The sequence below is a fragment of the Diplotaxodon limnothrissa genome, linkage group LG1 (genome assembly GCF_057381915.1).
Source record: "Diplotaxodon limnothrissa isolate DT_005_m linkage group LG1, D_limnothrissa_male_GT1.1, whole genome shotgun sequence".
NCBI lineage: Eukaryota > Metazoa > Chordata > Actinopteri > Cichliformes > Cichlidae > Diplotaxodon > Diplotaxodon limnothrissa.
In genome coordinates, this window is record NC_140596.1 from 6,505,982 (window position 1) to 6,526,826 (window position 20,845).

Genomic DNA, 20,845 nt, shown 5'->3' on the forward strand with positions numbered 1-20,845 from the left:
TGATGGTGCTAAAAAGGGTCCCACAGAGGAGACGACACACCGAGTTTCTTCGAAGTCGCTATATTTAATGATCAATTACATTGTTATTAATTTACAACTTCTGTCTTTTACAAAACAAAGGTACACCCATTATACAGTATACAAATGTACCACAACATGTTTGAGGAATGTCATCTTTGTAGAAGCCCCTGGTGCGTTTTTAAAAGTTTATTTTTGTCACACAGTATTTACAGCTCTCAGAGCTAAAAGCACCGGGACATGGCAGGACAGACACGAGTCTCTTTTCATGGAGTTCCCAGCAGCTACGGGCTGAGAAAGGGACTGCACGTTCAATAAAGTTCAAAGCTGCTGGTTTACTTTTCATTTTAAAAGGCCAAAGGCCCCAACCTTCATTTGTTTGTTATATGTACAACATAAAAGAGATATTAAGAGAATACTCAAATACGATAAGGTAGCAACAACAACAACAATATCTCCTGGACCACAGTAAATGCAAAATTACTGAGGTTGCAAGTTTGACCAGGTCTGGGCCATAATACATCAACAATGTTGACTAATACAGGAAGTCCAAGAGGTCATGGGATACAAAAAGGATGTTAATCCAACTCTGTGATGTCAGCAGTGTCATGTTAAGTCAGCTGATCAGTGGATAAGCGATATTGAGTTAACGGTCATTGTAGTGGCTTTTGGGGAAGTGAGAGCTCAAGTAAACATCCACTGCCAGCCGTCTGTCAATCATTACAGATTCTGTTAGAGTTATGCAACAACACATTAGTGCTCAAATACTGTATCACAACAGGTCAAGAGTGTAATAACTGTTTTGGCTGGTCGAGCACCTTGAGAGGTTTCACAGTGGGAACCCAGAGATGAAATCACTGCTGAAGCAACAAAATCCTGCAAGAACCAGTCATGGTCTTGCCCGTCTTTTAAAAATAACTGGAAGAGATGAGTGTCTCTAATAAAAACATTAAGGCAGCAACAGCATCTCTCATGAGGGAAAAGTGATATAATCATAATTCTTTTTAAAAAGTCGGTGGAAAGAAAATAGAACAGCTAGATTCTGTAGCCAGGCAGAGATATAGACAGAACAAATTACTCATCCACAACAGATCAACAGTGAGCATCATGTGAGTAATTAGTAAAGCAAAGTGCAAAGTAGCAGCAGTTATAGAGAAGTATTGCTAAGTGCAGAAACTGCTTGCATATTTATCTTATTCCATATAAGACATTACACACTCCAAATACCCGCACAACCAACACACTATACACACGTCTATAAGGCACATTAGCATGCTGGAAGCATCCTGGAAGTGAAGCAGAAAAAGACTTGGAACAGAATGGAGATTCTTTGAGTAAGAAGGGAAAGGATAAGGATCTGTATGAAAAATAAAACTTTGCATGCTGGTGATGACAATGGATGGACAGCAAAACCAAAAAGTTAAAAACACATGCACTGGGTAAAATGGGCTCCATGCCAGCCCAATCCAGTCCACACCTGTGCAAAAATATATGACACTTTCTCTTCGTGCTTCACTGACCAAACAAGAACACGTTTAAGACGAAAACGGGAAGTATTGACGTTGATGCAAAAGGGGAAGTCCTGGTTTGACTTCACTCCTCAGTCAGTAGCTTTGGCAGTGAGGGGCTCAGTTTCTGAGGGGTCATCCTGAGGAAACACCACATAACACACCTTCTGGCCCTTGTACGTGAGTTTTTCTGCAATAGAAAAGACATCATGAGCAGTCAGACTCAGATGGAATTACTGCTGACATAAATAGTTAATATGTTCTGTACGCTGGAAAAAACCAACTCACCAACTAATCTATAGAGCCATTTGGGTTTCTCCTTCCACTGCACACCCACAAAGTATACAGGGACTCCAGTCAACATGATAACCATACCCAGGCCACAAACCACTGGTTCAGAGTACAGGCTGAAGCCCAGCAGCACAGCCCAGAAGATCAGGTAGCTGATCGGGATCAACAGGTTCACCTACACAGAACAAAAACACATTTGTACAAAAACCCTTGCCACTGTAAATATGTTGATTTATCTGCAATGAACATAATTATCTTTTTCCTTACCTTTTTTTTCTTTTTACATTTGTAAACCCATACTGTCTCTACATGTAGCATCCAAATATATAAACATGTACATATATTTGTCTGGGATATTATCAAAAACAAATTTTTGACATTTAATTTAATGCTTTAATGTATTGCAATGTAATACTTATTTGTTTGTTTTTACTTTTTATTTTAATTTTCAGCTTTTATTTGACAATAAAAGTAAAAACAGAGAGCGATTGGAGGGAATGGCATACAGGAGAATGAACGTAAACAGAAAACAGGAAATAGTGGATGTTATTTGTGCACTAACTAATGTCATGTAACTGCCATTTGTGACACCAGGGGGCGCCAAAACAATATGCATGCTAACTCATTGTTAAATGGCAAAATCTAGTGGTACACAAATCAGACTGCTGGGAGCTCTCAGTTTCCTATGCTAAATGCACAGATTACTGTGACATATTCATTGCAGACTACTTTATATACTACTATATGAAAATTAGCGTGTATGTCTACATCACCAGTCTATACATTACACTGTCTTCTTTGTTTTAAATGCATTAAAATTGACACACTGTTCAGAGCCTTTGAATAAAAGTTTTTAAAAATTATTGATTTGATGTAATGGGAAGCTTAATTTTATAATTGATTTGCCTTTGTTTAAAAAAAATCTAATTATTATAATTTAATTCAAAATTAAATACTTTTATTTGAATCTGTCAGCTTTTTAAGCTTATTTCAAATTTCTATTTTTTTCTTTCTGCCTTACATAATTTTAATATTTTCATTTTTTAAATTCCTCACTATAATCTGCTTTTATTGTGGTTAAGTTATACCTCCAGATAAAACAAGTGCCATACCTTTATAGGTCTAGCCAGGTTGGGCCTTTTCTTGCGGAGGTAGAGAAGGCCGGCAATGGTTACCCCATAGGACAAATAGTTGATAAAGGACACATAGTTGATCAGGTTGTGTGTCTCCCCAATACACAGGATGACAACTGTGGCAAAGCACTGTAGGACAGAACAGGTTCAAACAAGAGAAAATTAAAGCACTGAATCTCTGTTTTGAAGCTACACAGCTGGATAAACCTGTTAGTGTGAAACGTACACAGAGCAGCAGGGCAGGAATTGGTGTGCAGTTTTTTAGGTGGATCATTGCCAGCAGATAAGGAAGGTGACCCTCTCTGGCGCCAGAGAAACACAATCTACCGAGAGACATATTTACACATGTTATACACGTTATTTTGTGGAAACAGCGGGCATCAGTAAAAATAAGTAAAAATTAGGGTTTGGTGTGTTGTACAATGCAAGACAAAGCGTTTGTGCTGTACCTGGAGGAGGTAAACAAATATCCATTAATTCCTCCAAAGGTGGACAAAGCTACAGAGATTGGCATCACCCAGGAAAACATTCCCAGCAGTTTCTCCCCAAATGTCTGAAAAAACACAAAACGTGATTGTCCAGATGACCGACATGTTGACTAAATTAATTATTTATTAATTCATCAGTCCCCTCGATTACTGCACTAATTGATTGATTCACTGAAAGATTAAATAGCCTTTTTAACAGCCTGCCTGCATACCACTATAAGACTATGGTTAAATATGCATGTAGGTACGATGTAGGTACGAGATATAATTTTTTACAGTATATTTTCAATGTTTTTCAGGCGTGAACTCAAGATCGAGAAATAACAGTCTCGATCCTTGGTATGTCATTGAAATCCAATGACTTGTAATAACAACCGATGAAAAAACAACAACTTTCAGTTGCTCCCTCTCTACAAGGGGCTCCACAACAGGTGGCTCCACATGTTTGATTTGGCAGACGTTTATGCTGGATGCAATTCCTGATGCAATCCCAAAGGGGTTAATGTCTCAGGCTGGAATCAAACCAGCAACCTGCTACTTGCCAAACTAAAATAACCATTAATGATGCAAAATAAAACTGCGTGCGTAAGCAGTGACTGAAGTGACCGCTGCTCGACATGTGACAGGATTGCAAATACACAACTGGAGCCTGGAATGTCTGTTGACTTTAGCAGTATATGAGCTGAAACAGGTTTGAATATACAGCCTGAATTCCAAAAATGAGGCCACTGTGTGCACTGTAAACAAAAGTAGTTTTATGATTTGCAAATCTAATAAAACAACATTTTCACAGTAGAACATAGAAAACGACTCAAATGTTCAAACTGAGAAAATGTCCCATTTTAAGAAAAATACTGGCTCATTTTTAGTTTGTTGGGAGCCACCCGTCCTAAAACCCGTTGCTGTTTTCTATGTGCTGCTTTGAATAAAATATGGATTCATGGGTTCAGTTATTGCATTCTGTTTTACATTTTCCACAGTGTCTCAGCTTTTTCAGAACTGGGTTTGTAAAATATCCAGTCATGGCGCTGGAGAGCTGCTCACCACTGCCACAGCATTAGAGCTGAGGAGCTCCTCTGGGGTCATGGAGGAGAAGTAGGCAATGTTGGTCATAGTGTAGACAAGGGTCACCAGTGGGATGGAAATGTAGATGGCACGGGGCAGGTTCCTGATGACAGGAAAAATATTAATGATATGGGGCAGAACTTAAGAAAAACTTGTGGTGTGTCTGCTAGCTTTGCTTATGCATATCGTACTTGCGCGGCTCTACGACCTCCTCTGTGACGTAGTTGAGGAAATTCCAGCCGCTGTAGGCAAAGGAGGCCTGGAGGAAGGCCAGCGCTATCTGTCCCACTGAGGGGTCCTGACTGAATTCAAAGGCCGCACTGGGCTGCAGGGCATCGTAATGACCTGGATGAAAGATGAGAAATATAGAACGAGCAAATAAAAACCGTAAAATAATTGTTGGTTCATCACTAATCATTTTAATGCAATAAAACCAGAGAGCAGATGAAACATGTCCAGAGCACAGAAATTACTGTTACCAATTACTGAAAAACATTTTTTATGCATGTGTGCACATGTCTGTGTGTTTACCTCTACAAATTTGGACAAGTCCTACTATTATAATGAGAACTAGCGCGAGAAGTTTTCCTATAGTGAAAATGTCCTGGATCCTTGTCGCCCAACGCACACTGGAGCAGTTCACCCAGGTCAGGAATACTGCACATATACACACAAACACACACAGCAGAAAAATCATTAAAGTTTTACGTAAAAAAAGTTAAAGGTTTATTCACAGGTATTTGTGTATTTCATGCAAAGCATCACGTCAACAACACATTTAAATTTGCAAATTACTCTCTCTCAATCCCTACTTTCTATTTCCTGCTTGTGTAAACTGCACATGTGTGGCCCTGCTCTCCTCTAGGCTGCTGACCTTGACATTATCACTAAGTTTTGAGGGTATTTTTGTGAAAGCCAACATAGTATCGAATGGCCCAATTCCAAGAGAGCCAAATCAGCCAAGCACAAATGTCTCTCAGTTGCGCTTACAAGCAAAAGAAAGAAAATGGAGACCTACAAATACGTCAAACAATACTGTTATTGTTCCTCTAAACTCCTAGGCTACTCAGGGACTAGGTATTTTCTGTCTTCTTTTTTGTGCTGTTCTGAAAGCACTTCAAGTGCTCTACTGAGAAGAAAGGCGCTATGTAAGTACCAGTCCATTTGTCCTGCGGGTGCAGATCAGATGCACGAGCTACACCTGCACAGTGTGCTCATTCTTTTACTCTGGCATCCTTGTCTTCCAGGCTCTTTCCTTCATTCTTCCAAATACTCTTTAGATTTGTTTTGCTCTCCGAATTCAATCCCACCTCTCCTTACATACTTAACACTACTGGCTCAACAAATTCATTATCTTCCAAATGACAAAGATCCTTGTTTGATTAAATCCCCATTTTCTTAGTTACTTCTTGTGTTGTCTCTAATTTCATGTCACACTCTTTGAGCCAGGCTATAACATGCTTATGACTTCCAAACATTTCTGATACTTTAAAGTCGTTTGCCCAGAGCTATGCACAACATAAATAATAGTGACATCCAAATAAATCACATAAAAATATTAGTGATGGGTTTATTGGGTGGAAATCAGTGATAACTTTACAAGCAGGATGAGAGTTGTCAGGCAGGAAAAGCTTCCCAGCCAGGGTATGTCCACTTTTTTGTCAACTCCAGTTATCTTCACAGCGTCTCTATAGTCCACTTATCTGTTGCTTGTGTTTCACATGCCCTCAGAATTGCAGGTGTCTTAAAATGAGAACATGGAGATTAGGAAACAGTTGAGCCCTCGGGGTGTATTAAAGGAAGATAATCTAGTTATTCATTCATTTCATTCTTTTTTTTTTTGGGACCTATTCTTTTTTTGGCTCATATTTCACCTTCTCTCTTCTGACACTTCTTTCCTTCTCTCTTTTACCCACTAACACCCACTCTAGTGACCTAGCAGTGACCATGTCATCCATCACTAGGGCTAGAGTTTTCCTCCCACCACAGAAATCTGAACAAGCTGCTTCCGCTGGCAGAGGCACAGACGTATATACACACACGTGTGAATTTTTGGCAAGAGGTTTTGGAGGCACCGGGCAGAGCTTTATCTCCCCTACAACACTGCTGTGTTTTATAGTCAATTACCCTTGGAGTGTTACATGAATTTCCGTTTCTGTGTTCCTGCATGAACCCCCACTACGACCTCCCCCAACTTTCCTCTATTCTAACCCTGACAGGAAGGAGGTGCCAGTGGCTTTGAATGTGACAGTGCAGGTAAATCTGTGTCCTGCTGTCACTGCTTCTATTGAAGGCTGCCTCAGCTCTAGAATACTAACTAATTACCACTTTAAGTCTTAATGGATTCTGACCCCAACTCACTGCAGATTTATCAGCAGGCTTTAACCTCAGGAACGCCTCCTCCTGGTCCAGGATCTTGACTCAGGAGACACCACACTGGCAAAAACTCCCCAGTCCTGTCTATACATCACAAAATATCTGATAACAAAATCTTCAACGAGGAGACCTATGAGATCTAAAAAAGGATGCTGAAAGTTACAGATAGAGAGGAAAGAATGTAATTACATATGTTATATGGAGGAGATTAAATGGGCTTTGAGGAAAAATTCTAAATGAATAATGAATAGGGGTAAAACAATTCTGAAACCAAGAACAAAATGACTATGCAAGCATCCACAATACCGTACCCCAATTCTTGTGCCATGGTACACTTGTGGAACTGTTGGCTTAATAGTTTTTCTAGCTATAAAACATTTGTGATTTTGTTTTCAGCTGGAGAATTAGCAACATAATAAAATTAAATCCAAAATTCCTCTAAGGCCATTACAGAGCTCTGTGTAAACATGACATTCTTCTTGGCGTTTGATGCCTACCATACACTGGAAGAATCATGTCATTTGTCCAACGTGTGACAGTTTTTCCATCCCCTACAACGATAGTGACATTTTGTTCTTCTGAGCCACTCTGGTTTGTTCTGTCTTTAGGGCAGCCGCTAGTCTGATGATTCACCATGAGCCCTCAATCGAATTTTAAATGAGTTTTGTGCAGCATTCAATAAAACATCCAGTGTGTTCAAGGGTTCAGAGGAAGCCTGAACTAAACTCGCTCAGCCACACTAAAATAGAATTTGTGCATGACGTTTTTATTCTGAGCTAACATACTTGTGTGCTTTCTTAATTTGTGTCTACGTTATGCTCATAGTTGTTCTGACTCTATGGGGGGCTCCATTTTCCAAATAATGAGAAAGAATTAATACACAGTTGATACACGAACGTTTAGAGCAGTAGTTCAGATTGTAGTACACATAGTAAAATAAATAGAAATGGTATTTCCACTTTTACTGAAAACAATTTTACAGTCTTCTTTTTTGAAATAAATTGAAGTCAATGATCTGAACCAGTGATGGAGACATAACGTGAAACTTCTCCCTACTGTACCAACACAATAATGGACTAACACAGACTTCTTGCTGGAATGTATTCTCTTGGCCTTTGAAATAAAAACATCACATTTATAGTGACTGTTTTGTGGGATTGAGTATAAAATTAATGATGATGGCTCCATAAGACAAGTTACAGTGTTTTACAATTTAAAGAAATATTTAAAGAATACGGGGCGATCGTGGCTCAAGAGTTGGGCGTTCGTCTTGTAATCGGAAGGTTGCCGGTTCGAGCCCCGGCTCTGACAGTCTCGGTCGTTGTGTCCTTGGGCAAGACACTTCACCCGTTGCCTACTGGTGATGGTCAGAGGGTCCGGTGGCGCCAGTGTCCGGCAGCCTCCCCTCTGTCAGTGCGCCCCAGGGCGGCTGTGGCTACACTGTAGCTTGCCATTACCAGTGTGCGAATGGGTGGATGATTGTGTATAGTGTAAAGCGCTTTGGGGTCCTTAGGATCAAGTAAAGCGCTATGCAAATACTGACCATAAAGAATATAAAACAGTGTTGACTGCTGGAAAATGAATTTTTCTTTCTTTTTAGTGAAACTGATCAGCAGATGACAAACTAAACTGCAGGATAAATGAGCGTGCATGGCTGTGCTGCTGTGGGCTGTCGAGTGTGCCTATTCTTAGAAGAACACAGCCAGCTTACAACTGGACCTGTCTGGTTTTCACCAACACACGCACGCCTGGGTCACCCTGTGACTCTAGAGCAGTATGCTCAGCAGGAGAGGAAGGAGGGGGGAAACATAACTAGGCTGACTCGCATTCATAAACCCTCAACTAAGAAAGGTTCAGTGAACTTAAGAGCACCCTCACGAAGACTCAGCACAGCAAGAAAATATAACACATTAATTCTGGTGCTGGAAAGTGATGAAATATTTACTTTATCCTTCACAGGTAACTTGAACTTTTTCTTTTCTTATCCCTTCCTATCGACTACCTGTGTTGCCAATTGCCTGATATGATGCTGCTCATTTACATGCACCTGTCTTTGGTTTTTAAGGTGGATGGAACTACAATGAAAGGGCTTCAACTGTACATAGATGATTCTTTTAGGGTTCAGAATAATATGTTTTCCATCTGTCATCAGACGTCTGACACTTTCTCTCCTCACAGACTGATTGAGTTTCATAAGATATGAAGCTTGCATAACTGCTGATCACAGACGGGTGACTACAATCTTTCTGTGACTTTAAGTCTCAAGTGTGATGCCATAGACCAGATTGGAGGACAGGGGTCGAACCAGCTAGCCAATAGAAACATAAAACATCTGACTCGAATGTCTGGCTGGCCAATGGGGACTTCCATCATTATTGATGTGAAAGGTATTCTGCGCTTTTCCTATTTCCATGGTGCCCTGTGACAGTAACAATGCACAATAGTGTAGACACACCCTCTCATTAGCAGCGTCCACAAAGACTGGCACCATTATGTATTCTGACACTGATACTGAGACACACACACACACACACACACACACACACACACACACACACACACACACACACACACACACACACACACACACACACACACAAACTCATACCACACTCTAGAATACAACACAAAAACCCACTCGCACAGTGTCCCTTGCCCAAAGTAGGCAGCAGTTGTAGGATTCTGTTGCCATAAATAGTAGAGGGTACTCAGCAAATGCTAAGCCTGACGTGCGCACACACCCACATACGAAGCCAACCATCCCACTCCCCGTCTATCCCGTTTCCCCTTCTCCATCCGGTTCTGACAGGACCAAACTGGCTGGTTTGTGGATCGGATACATGCAAGGTCTGCTTGGGCCACTGGCTATTTAAATACAGATACCCCAACTGATCAGATTAGAGGCTGGAGATAGAGCATAACATTTCTTGTGGAATTATCAAATGACAATGACAGCCCTGAGCACACTGAAGTGTCACAGAATCACATTTCTTTAAGCCACCGCAGGAAATGGATTTGATTTGGTTTGATTAGTCTGGTTTACTTTGGTAAATGCACAAACTTGCCTAAGATGGAAGTACCTTTTTCCTTGTTATTATTTGTCTTCCAAACAGTCATTTATAGGAACATCGTATATAGGAGCAACAGTATTTTGGAAATATATGTACAAGTGCAAGTTAAAATAGATATTTTTCTTTAAGATCAGTTGCTTTTTATGTTGCTTTGGAAGCAGATGCTTGGTCTGATGTTTACCTCACTGGGAGTCACTCTGGCTCATTCAGTCAGATGACTTGCATGTTGAAGACAACAGCAGGTCTGAAGTGTGATACTGTGAACTAGTTTGTCATGATGACACAGGCATAGGCCACACACATGCAGTCACGCAGAAGAGCAACAAATCTGTCAACCACTCATCTGTTTATTCCATGCCACCTGAAAAATCTGGCCAGCAACCAATCAGCTTGCCACTATGGAAATGCTAAGGAAAGCATTTATCCATTATTAATCATTAATCATAAATGGACAGTCAAAATTCAGGCTTATCAGAGTTGAAGTAAACTCAGAAAATGTTGCGTTCCTGAGGTGGAATGTTAAGCACTCCCAGTTCCCATGGTGTATTGCAAGCTGTATGAATGTCAAAGCTATTTTGCTCTCAAAAACCTGAGGGCAACAACTGTATTCTTAAATACATAATTAGCAATTTTACAGCAAGTTGTTACTGCACTGGATGCTTCAGTTTGTTTGGAATCAAGAACCATGTGCTTAGCATTAGCAACAATGTTTACCCTGGCAGGACAGTTCTAAAAACTGTTCAGTGGAAAATCAAAGAGAGATAAGACGTAAAGGACAACACTAAACTAGAATAAACATTTACTTAAACTATCATGGAATAGATAAATAGAGTTTCTAAGGCTGCTGGTGACTCACAGACACAAATTGTTGCGAGAAGTTTGGTGGCGATGAACGGAGGAAAACAGTGCTGAAAGGCCGGCTGCAAGACGTAATTGGAGAAGGTGAGCGCAATGACGGCCAACGTGGTTGGGTACATGATGAGGACAGCGCTCCATAACAACAGGAATCTAAAGGATGAAGAGACAGAACGGGATTTCAATTTAGAATAAAGTTCAGTGTAATAACTTGAGACTAAGTGGAGAGGGGGGGGGGGCTGTCACTTGTGGGCAGTTATTTTGACAAGGAAGGGACTTTCACTGCTCTTATAACATTATTCCATATTCAATAAACTGTATAAAAAATAGACATAGCTGCCATGATGTCATATTGGTGATGCTTTTTAAACAACTTGAGCTGAGCATTTGCACCCAACTCACTGGTGAACAGCTGGTGATTGATTTGTTACCCAGTGATGGTACCCTGGATAATCCTCCTTGCTGACTGTAAAAAAAAACATTAAAAAAATAACTTATTGTTTAATTATGACCTGAAACCAGAAACTAGACCCAGAAAGTGATCAGGAAACGGTTTACTCTGGCACAGAACAAGACAGTTGAAGACCATTAAGTCTTTCTGCAACCACAGAGGTTGCAAAAAGGTTGGTGGTTTCACTTTTCAGACCTGGATGTTAGGTCAGTCTTTTATACTGTCTTTGATTCCATCCCAGCTTTACAGTCACACCTATACTTAAACCTGTCAGCAAAACAACATCACTGTAGAAGTTGGGTCTTTACTTAACCTCCTACGACCTGGCGCCCACATATGTGGGCATCACATTTTGGGTTGTCTAGACCACAACACTAAATTTTGCTCTAGCACATTAGCAGGAGCTTCAGCGTTCCATCTGTAGCTGCAGAGGATGTGCTCAGGCAAACACTCAGTGTTTGACACTCGTTTTTTGACAGCATTTAAAGCAGATTTTACAACCACTGTTGTAACTTAGAAAAAAAAGGATGTACTTGCATGCATAAAGCACTTACTAAATGCAAGCCATACTTGGTTATCATCAAGGAAGCATTGACCTGATGATTTTATTAAATTAAAAACGTCAGAGGACCAAAGCCATTAAGCACATACTTTGGACATGTAAGGCTTTGGGGGAGTTTTTTTCAAACTCAAGTAACTCCAGAATTTTACTATTGGTGCGTTGGAAGTTGAAAACATAATGAAAACTTTAATTCCACCTCCAGAGTGAGTGCTTTTTGTTGCTTGTTCCCTTCTTATTCTTTCTGTGTTGGTATTCAACTGTAATTCAAAAACTCCTACACTAGTTCTTACTTTCTGCTGTTTTTAACATTTTTGAGTCGTTTGCTGCTGCTCCTGTGTTTAATCCTTTGTGGTACTTGCTTCATTCATAGTTGCAAAATAACCGAACAGAGAAAGTCAGACTGAACTACTTTCACAGAAATGCTTCTGAAGGCTGGCACAGTATATAACAAGTTTGACCTTCTCAGACTTAGAATGCCGCTCTATGATCAGCTGACACACCACATGACCTCTGAAAGTCATAAGACGCTCACAGATGATTGGTTCAAAGCCAACACGCCCATTGGACTGTTGCAATATAATTCATATGAGGAAAAATAATTCAGGGGGAAAGACGCAACAAGCTGCTACTGCAGTTTAGGAACATCTGTATTTTAAAAAATGCATCTAGAAAATGACAACGACAGTACTTACCCTACTAGGCCCCCAAAGATTTCTGTCACATATGAATAGTCACCTCCAGACTTTGGGATGGTGACACCCAATTCAGCGTAGCACATGGACCCAAGGGTGCAGATGCCCCCTCCACAAACCCACACGATGAGTGACAGTCCCACTGAACCTGCATGCTCCAACACTCCTTTAGGTGAGATGAAAATCCCAGAGCCAATGATGTTCCCTTAGGAGAAAATATTACAGTGATTATTTATACATAAATATTCATCAAAGACTTCTTTTTGTGTGTAACACAAGATTTGCTTTTATTGGTTTGTGCTCCCAAAGCTGTCACACTTCAATTTAAAACTCCAGACATTTAGAACAAATGGCATTTACCATTTATCTGTAGTTTGGTGATGATTTGGTCAGATGTTTATACATTCAGGTAAAAAGAAAAGTAACAGAATAAAGAACACAAAGTAGAATCAAAGCGATTCCAAAAGTCTTATTAAAACTTTGGCTTGAAGGTCACAATACTCTAACAGTAGCTCTCCAAGCTATTTTTGCTAAAGTTGGACAACACACATCTGTAGTTAAAGAGAAGGAGAAAGTGAAGAGGAAAGACTAGCACAGCCATGATGGGAAGTAAAGAAAAAACTCTTTTCTTTCTGCAGTAAGGCATGTGACTATTGCTTTCACTTAGTGATTAATGTAGCTATATATAGTAATGCTTTGACATATGACTGCATGGTATGCACAGCCTAATCTCAGTGATTTAAAGCTGCTGTTTGTACAGTGTTCTGCCACAGTGGCTACAGGCATTCTTCTATTTTTCAGCCATCCATTTTCTTAACTGTTGATCCAGTTCAGGGTTGTGTAGAGGATGGAGCCTATCCTGCACAACTCCCCGGAGGAAGCAGCACTCCTCAAAGGTAGTAGTGTCCTGCAGAAGAACAATGTACCCCACCACAATGCAGAAACTGTTTAGGGATGGCCCAAGGAACAGCCAGGCCTCTAATTTCAAGATCCCACTCAGATGAAAATCTGTAGGATGAACAAAATCTGATTCATGGATCCATGGAACCAAGTGGACCCAACAGATCTGATGCTAACATTTCAGTGTTAAACATCACTGAACATGCAAAAGGTGTTCTGTCTATGCCCTGATTGTTCAGATCTTTCAGCAGAACATGAGAGACCAACACAATATCGGTAGGATATTTTAATACTGGTGATAATACAGGTGAAACCATCCATAAAGCTGCAATTTCATTTATACAAATAACTAGTATATTTAATAAGATAATAAAGTAATTTAGTCCAGGCTCATTAAAATGTGACTCATTAAAAATCAGGCTCAGCTGACTCCCTAACAAGAACAAATAAAGGTTCTCTGACAGCTTGGTTGGCTCAGGCACATACTAATAAGCAAGTTCAGACTCAGTCTGACATTTACATGCCCTCACCCCTACCAAAAAAACGACAAAACAAAAGCTAGCACACATAACAAAGTAACCAAACAGCAGCTGTCACAGCAAAACATTGTTTGTACTGTCCTTCAAGTCTTTGTCCTCTTCGGAAAAGTGTGAGAAGAATTGAGTCCTCACAATAAAATATGACCCTGTCAACTGTAAATCTTTTAGAAACTATTAAAACCCAGAGGCACACTATGGCCCCAAATGCTCCCTAATGATGCAGATCCAGCAATGAGATCTGAGGAACGCATTTTTCATTGTCTGATCTGATTGTGGAGGCCACTGTGAGATGCAGAGCTGTTACATAATGCAAGTGTTGTGTTTGTTATGTCATAAAGTTTGGCACTACAGCTGAAACTGTTAGTCACAGGCCTACTGACCCTCTCTGCATCATATCCCAGCACCATCTCTGAGAAATTTTCTCAAAATGACCTCACATTGCTCACCATTTTATACAAGCAAATACTCCAAATCTCCTGTGCAAAAGGGAAAATGAAGAATGTCTCATATTATGTGGGGTTTTTTTGTAATGCTGCATGTATAATACCTCCTAACGGAGGGGGACTTGTACTACTACGATAAAGCGGTGAGCGATGATGAAGCTGGTGGCATGAAAATAGTGATTAATGTCACGACTAATAGCAAGTGAGCAATTGCAGAAAAGTATATTCAGTGTGGTTAGAGATTAATAATACAGGACATTTGATAGTTGTGGAGTATTGTCTAACTGTAAGTAACCAGTGGTAATCAGTAGCTACCTGAAGGCTTCCCTGCTGACAGCTTCAGCAGTCTATATTACTAGAACAAGGCATATGAAATGCAATGTGAGTAGGCTGTATCTGGTGGGTAGTAGCATGACTCAAGTTGCCTGTGTGTACTGGCTGTACAGGCTTTCCTCCATCTGTGCTTGTGGCAAGAGTTCAGCATTATGCTAAGCTGATCTGAGCGTTTATTTTAATCTTAAAATATTAATGTAGAAGAAAAATGAGCAGTCAATCGTCATATTACCTGAAGAAATCCAACACCAGTTTCTTAAATGATTACAGACCTGCCACATTAACATGTAATTATGAAAATCTTTGTGTGTGTGCAGTATGTAAACGCCTTCCCAATGTGATCAGCTTAAACGCTTACCAGCAAACATCCAGGATAAGCAGGGCTGCAGAGTATGCACTGTGTCTCCATCTCTTTTCCAGCCCGGAGCACTTACAGGCTTACCACTTACAATGCATTATCTTTGTGGACCACATTTCTGTGTTTTTGATAGGTTATGACACAACACTTGTTGATCAGCACCAGTCTGTAAAGAGCCTGTGATCAAATTTCAGAGAGATGCAAAAGGCTCTCTCATTACTGATCGTGGTGGAAAGTGGAAGAGTGGTGACTCTAGATTTCCTTAGACCAAAAATCCCACACTCTCTGAAATGGGATGACAGGGATGACTGGTTATGTCTTCTTATTTGTGTGAGTGTCCTTGCCTTATATGAGCAACATGAATCCAGAAAGTGTTTCTCAGTACCAGGAGAAACTAGAGCTCTGGGAGAAAGAAGCTCTAGCGGTCAGTTCCATACCCAGGTTTGAACCCAGGACACTCTTACACCCCTCTGTGATGCAGTGGTGATCTGCTGTGCTCACCTGCTAGTTTATTTTGAACTTGGCAAAGGACTTTACTTCATGCCAAATGACCACTTGAGTTGTTGCCCACCCGATGCACCACTCACTAGGCAGGCAGTGGAGCTCTTTTTCTCACACACTCATTCAGCTGCACTGCCAGATACAGGAAGTCTTTCACACCAAATACATTAAATCTTTATAATACTTTAATATTACTTCAACTCTGATAACAAAATAATTTCACAAATATGGACTAAATTATACTGAAGGAAAAAAAGTGAGTCAAACGCAAAATTTGCAGAAATAACATTAACTGCAATTACATCTCATTTCTATCAGAGCACATTAGATGTGAGCATGGCTATGAAGATGAACTGTTGAACTGAAAATATTTTTAAAAGGCAAACTATTAACTGGTTCCTTTGTAGCCTCTTGACTGTCGCAGAATTCCACCTTTCACTGAACTGCAAAAACCATTTGTCCCAGTGATAAACATTTCCCTTTTTATTTGTTGGTTAGTAATTTTTTTCCACTCATTAAGACTAATTTTTATATTTACCACAACAAATGTACAAAAATGAGGAACTGTTATTGAAGCCACTGATTTCCACTGCCAAAACCCTACCCTGCAACATGTGGTTCTGAAATACAATAAAATATTTTCGTGACAGGATTCATTGCAGATTGAATTGAACACTAGAATAGTGTAGAAGTCTATAAAAAGAGTATATGTTAAATTTACCGACCATTTCCTTATGTACACTTACTGTAAGGGATATGTAAAATGCAACATCAGATTTTGGAGGAAACTACAAACAGCACTGCAACTTCCTGTATTTTGACAGTTATCCAATTTTTGCAGATACACGTGTAAAGTAAAATTCATTGTCTGCAGTATAAGCGTATTTTATGATGTAACTGGTATGATAAGGTTACTGAAATTAACGATATTAATGCCTTGGTTTAGTCAGTAGACTATCCGAGGACAATGCTACAATGGTAACAGTAAACTCTCCCACTGAAGCACGTGGGAGATGTGCCGGTTCTGCGTGTCTGTCAAGTTCAGCTTTAGATCATCCAGCCACGTATGCACGCTCATATTCAGACCACTCAGACTGATGCAACAGTTTCCACACAAAGCTCAGAACCCTGCATTCATACATCAGAGCGTGCGTGCGTAACGGCGACTTTCCAGCTATTCATTCTTAGAGTCAGACAGTCACGAACCACGTCTAAAAGAAAAGTCACATCTTAGTCTTTATAGTGTCCGTACAGCAAATATAATACGTAGAATAAAAGAACGGACTAGAATAAAAGCTCATACGTACAGTGAGTGACTCACACTGTGTGTAATTATACTCTAACCTTGACAGAGAAAGAGTAACTGTACATCAGCCACGTTATAAGCTTTCCGTTCGGTCACGTTTCCTCGTCAGTTTTTTCCTTGTCGCAGAATTCATCACTTCGAAACACTCTCCGTGAGTTGAGCACGTATAACAAAAGCTGTCACACACTCACCGATGATAATAGCGCAAGCGCTCAGAAGTCCAATTTCTTTTTTCAGGGTGACTCTGTCGCTATTGGAGGAGTCTTCATTCTTCTTTCTTTTCTTTTTGTCCTCCATCTCCTCCGCCTTGCAAATGGGCTTCCTGGTAGCCTCGGTCCGGTCCAGATGCTTCCGACTGAACCAAGCTCCGCTTTACGGGCTGCCCTTATAACATCCCACAGATGAAGCAGGAAATGCGCATGCGTACAATGCGATCCACCTCTCAAACCCCAACCTTGACTCAGGTAAGTGAGTGCCGGCGTAGGCAATAGGGAACCAGTCCACTTTAAATAAAATTGTTCGATGAATGTGTTTGTAGAATATTGTGGTTAGATTTGTGAATCTGGACAAGCACATACTTTACTTTTTTCTTTACATATATTTTGCTTCGAAGGGGTCAAATATTTTAGTTTCGCAATAGTTCTCCAGGCTTTCTGGAAGTCTTTAAAAAAACAAAACAAAAAGTTTTGTTGGACATTTTTTGACTAGTCTTGAGACTGAAGAAGTCGCTTGGATGAGTGAAAACGCTACGTCCAGATGAACAGAATCAACTTTTTGGGATTTCCCTACCTCGATGATTGAGCATGAATCAAAACAATGGTCCCCAAACATATGCAGTAAATGCAGTAAAAATCAACCTGGATAGAAAAGCATATAGTTGAGCACTATCTGTCATTAATGACATTCCTATATGCGATCATCTTGACAGAGAACTGAACAAAAGGCAGCCAACATCCAAGGAAGAGCTCTGGAATGTCCTTCAAGAAGCCCGGAGATCTATTCCTGAAGATTATTGAAAGAAATGACAAGAACACTTTCACAGGGAGCTCAGGCTCTATTGAAAAATAAAGGTGATCATATCAAACATGGACCTTTAAGCTCATTAATATTCCACAAACTATTTTTTCCCAATAAATTTGTTATTATATTATTGTTAGTATGTTTATTGAAATATATAAAGAAATGGTTTAGCACTTTTGTGCTAGACTGTACTCATGAGGTGAATATTTTAAATGAAAGCCTGTCCTACTTTGGTAAAAATAGTCCAGTGCAAGCAACCTTATTAGTCCCATCAGAGTCAATTAGGTGAAACCCCTTTCCCTACAGACTATTGTAATTTGATCCTCTGCTCATTCCCTTTGTGTATAGAAAGGTCACCACATATCACATCAGTCAGTAGGTATTGAACTTTAGAATATCCCTGATCAAACACTAGCTATTGAGATTAGATTATTTGACATTTTGCTTTCTTCATGCCCTGTGGTACAACGCTAACTTACACACGTGTTGTGTACTAAAATCAGCAATTAACATTAAAAAATGTAAAGACTTTTACTGGCAAAAGTCCAAACACAGAAAAAAAAATTAAGAAAGGGAACACAAAGCAGAAATCCAGAGCAAACAGAATGACAGGACACATGGAAGGCAACAAGAGGAGCTCACAATAGGCAAGAGGATATATGGAAAACAAGGCACAGGCACAATGGAGCAATAGACCACAAGTGAAAAACGATGAAGACAGAGTAGACAATCAAAAAGGAGGGAAGGCAGGCAGGGGAAACAAACAAGGAAGAAAGAAATGCATCAAATCACAGAAGATACACAATGAAAAGTAATTCCAAAAAAAGAAAAGAAAATTAAAAGGCAATGCTTGTGACAGCAGAAAAATCAAAACTCAGTAACGTCACGTCATCATCTGGGTCGTGGGGTTAAGAAATCCATCTTCAGTCAGACTGTGAATTTAGCATTGGTGTAAATCACATTTTTTGGTTAGGATTTCACCCAAATCATTTTTTAAGGTTAACTTGAAAGACCATACAAGGCTCATTCTAGTGGTTCACATCTGCAGAATTAGTGCTTACAGCTGTTATATGCAAAGGAAATAAAAGTCCTTACCCAAACAGATGTTTTTGGTGATTGGGTGACTGGATTCCTTCTTAGATCTTCCTCACTCTCTTCCTAATTACACTAAAAACAAGACTTTCTACTCATGTGACCTCAAGCATTACTGATACCTGCTATAAATGTTATTAATGTACACATATGTACAAGAGCATCCAAATCCAGGGGATAGTGCATGTGCTATACTTACTTTAAGGCACTTTCTCATTCACCTGTTCACACTCACACACACACACACACACACACACACACACACACATACACACACACACTCCTGAATTTGTGACTGTCATGTACAGTGTGGCTTGCATTCAGACACAATTTGGGTTTTAGTGTTTTGCTCCACGACAATCGGGGCGAGTGATTAAGCAGCTCTGTCCCTTGAGTGTTTCCATCTGAGTTTCTATGTTTCACATTTCTAAGGACTCTTTACTTGTGTATTGTCCCCGGTTTGTATGTTTGGATCACACCAATAAAGTCATTAACTTGTAAAAACTTGATTTAATCTTTAAAATTAAATAAAATGTAATTTATTTGATACATTTTGTGTCATTGTCACTTTTAGATTATTGGAAACCCATTATTAGGTGACCTCTGATGTGTTGGCAAAGAACATGCCATATCATACTAAGTCTTGTTAAATGTTGAAGTATTATTATTGGCACTTAATATACTTTGATAAAAATGTATTAGTTTGACACGTTGCTTGGCTTGACTTTTCAGCAGCCAGTCTTTCAGCATATTTTATTGACTTGTTTATATGAGATTGTTTATTGCTGGTAATCAAAGATTCTTTTCTGGTGCAAGCTTGAATTTTCCTCCACCACAAAAACAAAGACCTTTGAGTTATTTTTACAAAGCAGGCAGCTGGAAACTAAGAGACATAAACAGACACATTATTGCTGTATTTTAGGAGTTCAAAACTTGCATAATTTGAGGATTTTTGTCATGTAATTGTGAGACATCAAGTGGAATCGTAAGATTCCCTTGCAAAATGCGACATTTTCAATTTGACTTCAGCAAATGATCTAAATGATATAACAGTGGGTTATTTCACAGTGTTCATTAGAGTGACAGCCTGGGGGAAGAAACTGTCTCTGTAGCGGCTGGTTTTTGTAAACACTGCTCTTTAGCGCTTGCTTGAAGGCTGCAGTTTGAACAGTTTATGTCTGGGATGTGAGGGATCTGTAGCGATGTTTTCTGCCTGTTTCCTAACCTTGAACCTGTACAGGTTCTGGATGAATACCAACAATGATCCTCTTTACAGACCTGATTGTCCATTGTCCGCTACAGTCTGGCCCTATCCTGTTTCATCCAGTTCCTCTGCACCTTTCCTCTGGTGTTTAACTACCTAGCAAACTTAACTACAGTTGGTCTTCTCTGCTGCCAGTGTGAGGTTTAGCCATTTAAGTAAAGACCTCTGTCCCTAACAGTTTTACAGCTTACGGTCAGAAGCAGGGTTTGTTGTAGATAAAAAATAAAAAACTAAATCTCCTACAAAGCAACTAGATGCTTGCTCGGTTCACTGGGTCTCAGTACATACATTTTGCCACCAAGGTGTGTATGCCAGGCTTTCTGAGGATGTCATCACACCATTTTAAGGGCGCTAACTGCACATGCAAGAGAATCCAAGTAGAAAAGAAAGTTGTATGATGAAAACAATACACCACAAGTGTCAACAGCAGCTCTTGTGCACATTTACAAGTGATTATATTCAGTGCCTTGAGATGCAAGAAAAATATGACTCAAGGAATAGTCCACCTCATGGTTCAGACTGAAATCACTCTCTTAGGTATTGGGTGGATTATTATCAGTTACTTTTCTGATCCTTTGT

At 39.8% G+C, this 20,845-nt stretch overlaps 1 protein-coding gene and 1 long non-coding RNA gene across 2 annotated transcripts; one reads left to right on the forward strand and one right to left on the reverse strand.

Annotated features, from left to right (window-relative positions):
• Positions 1-108: 108 nt before the first annotated feature.
• Positions 109-17,267, reverse strand: slc7a10a (solute carrier family 7 member 10a). The gene is made up of 11 exons (XM_085359643.1): positions 17,082-17,267; positions 12,511-12,715; positions 10,807-10,958; positions 5,035-5,160; positions 4,695-4,848; positions 4,483-4,606; positions 3,400-3,503; positions 3,177-3,273; positions 2,930-3,079; positions 1,815-1,992; positions 109-1,716 (listed from the first exon to the last, which is right to left on the reverse strand). The coding sequence occupies exons 1-11, from the start codon at positions 17,185-17,187 to the stop codon at positions 1,619-1,621; spliced, it is 1,494 nt and encodes a 497-aa protein (XP_085215769.1). The 5' UTR covers positions 17,188-17,267; the 3' UTR covers positions 109-1,618.
• Positions 9,041-17,998, forward strand: LOC146639318 (uncharacterized). The gene is made up of 3 exons (XR_014906418.1): positions 9,041-9,266; positions 17,220-17,354; positions 17,819-17,998. It is a non-coding gene; the product is annotated as an uncharacterized LOC146639318 (long non-coding RNA).
• The last annotated feature ends 2,847 nt before the right edge of the window (positions 17,999-20,845 follow it).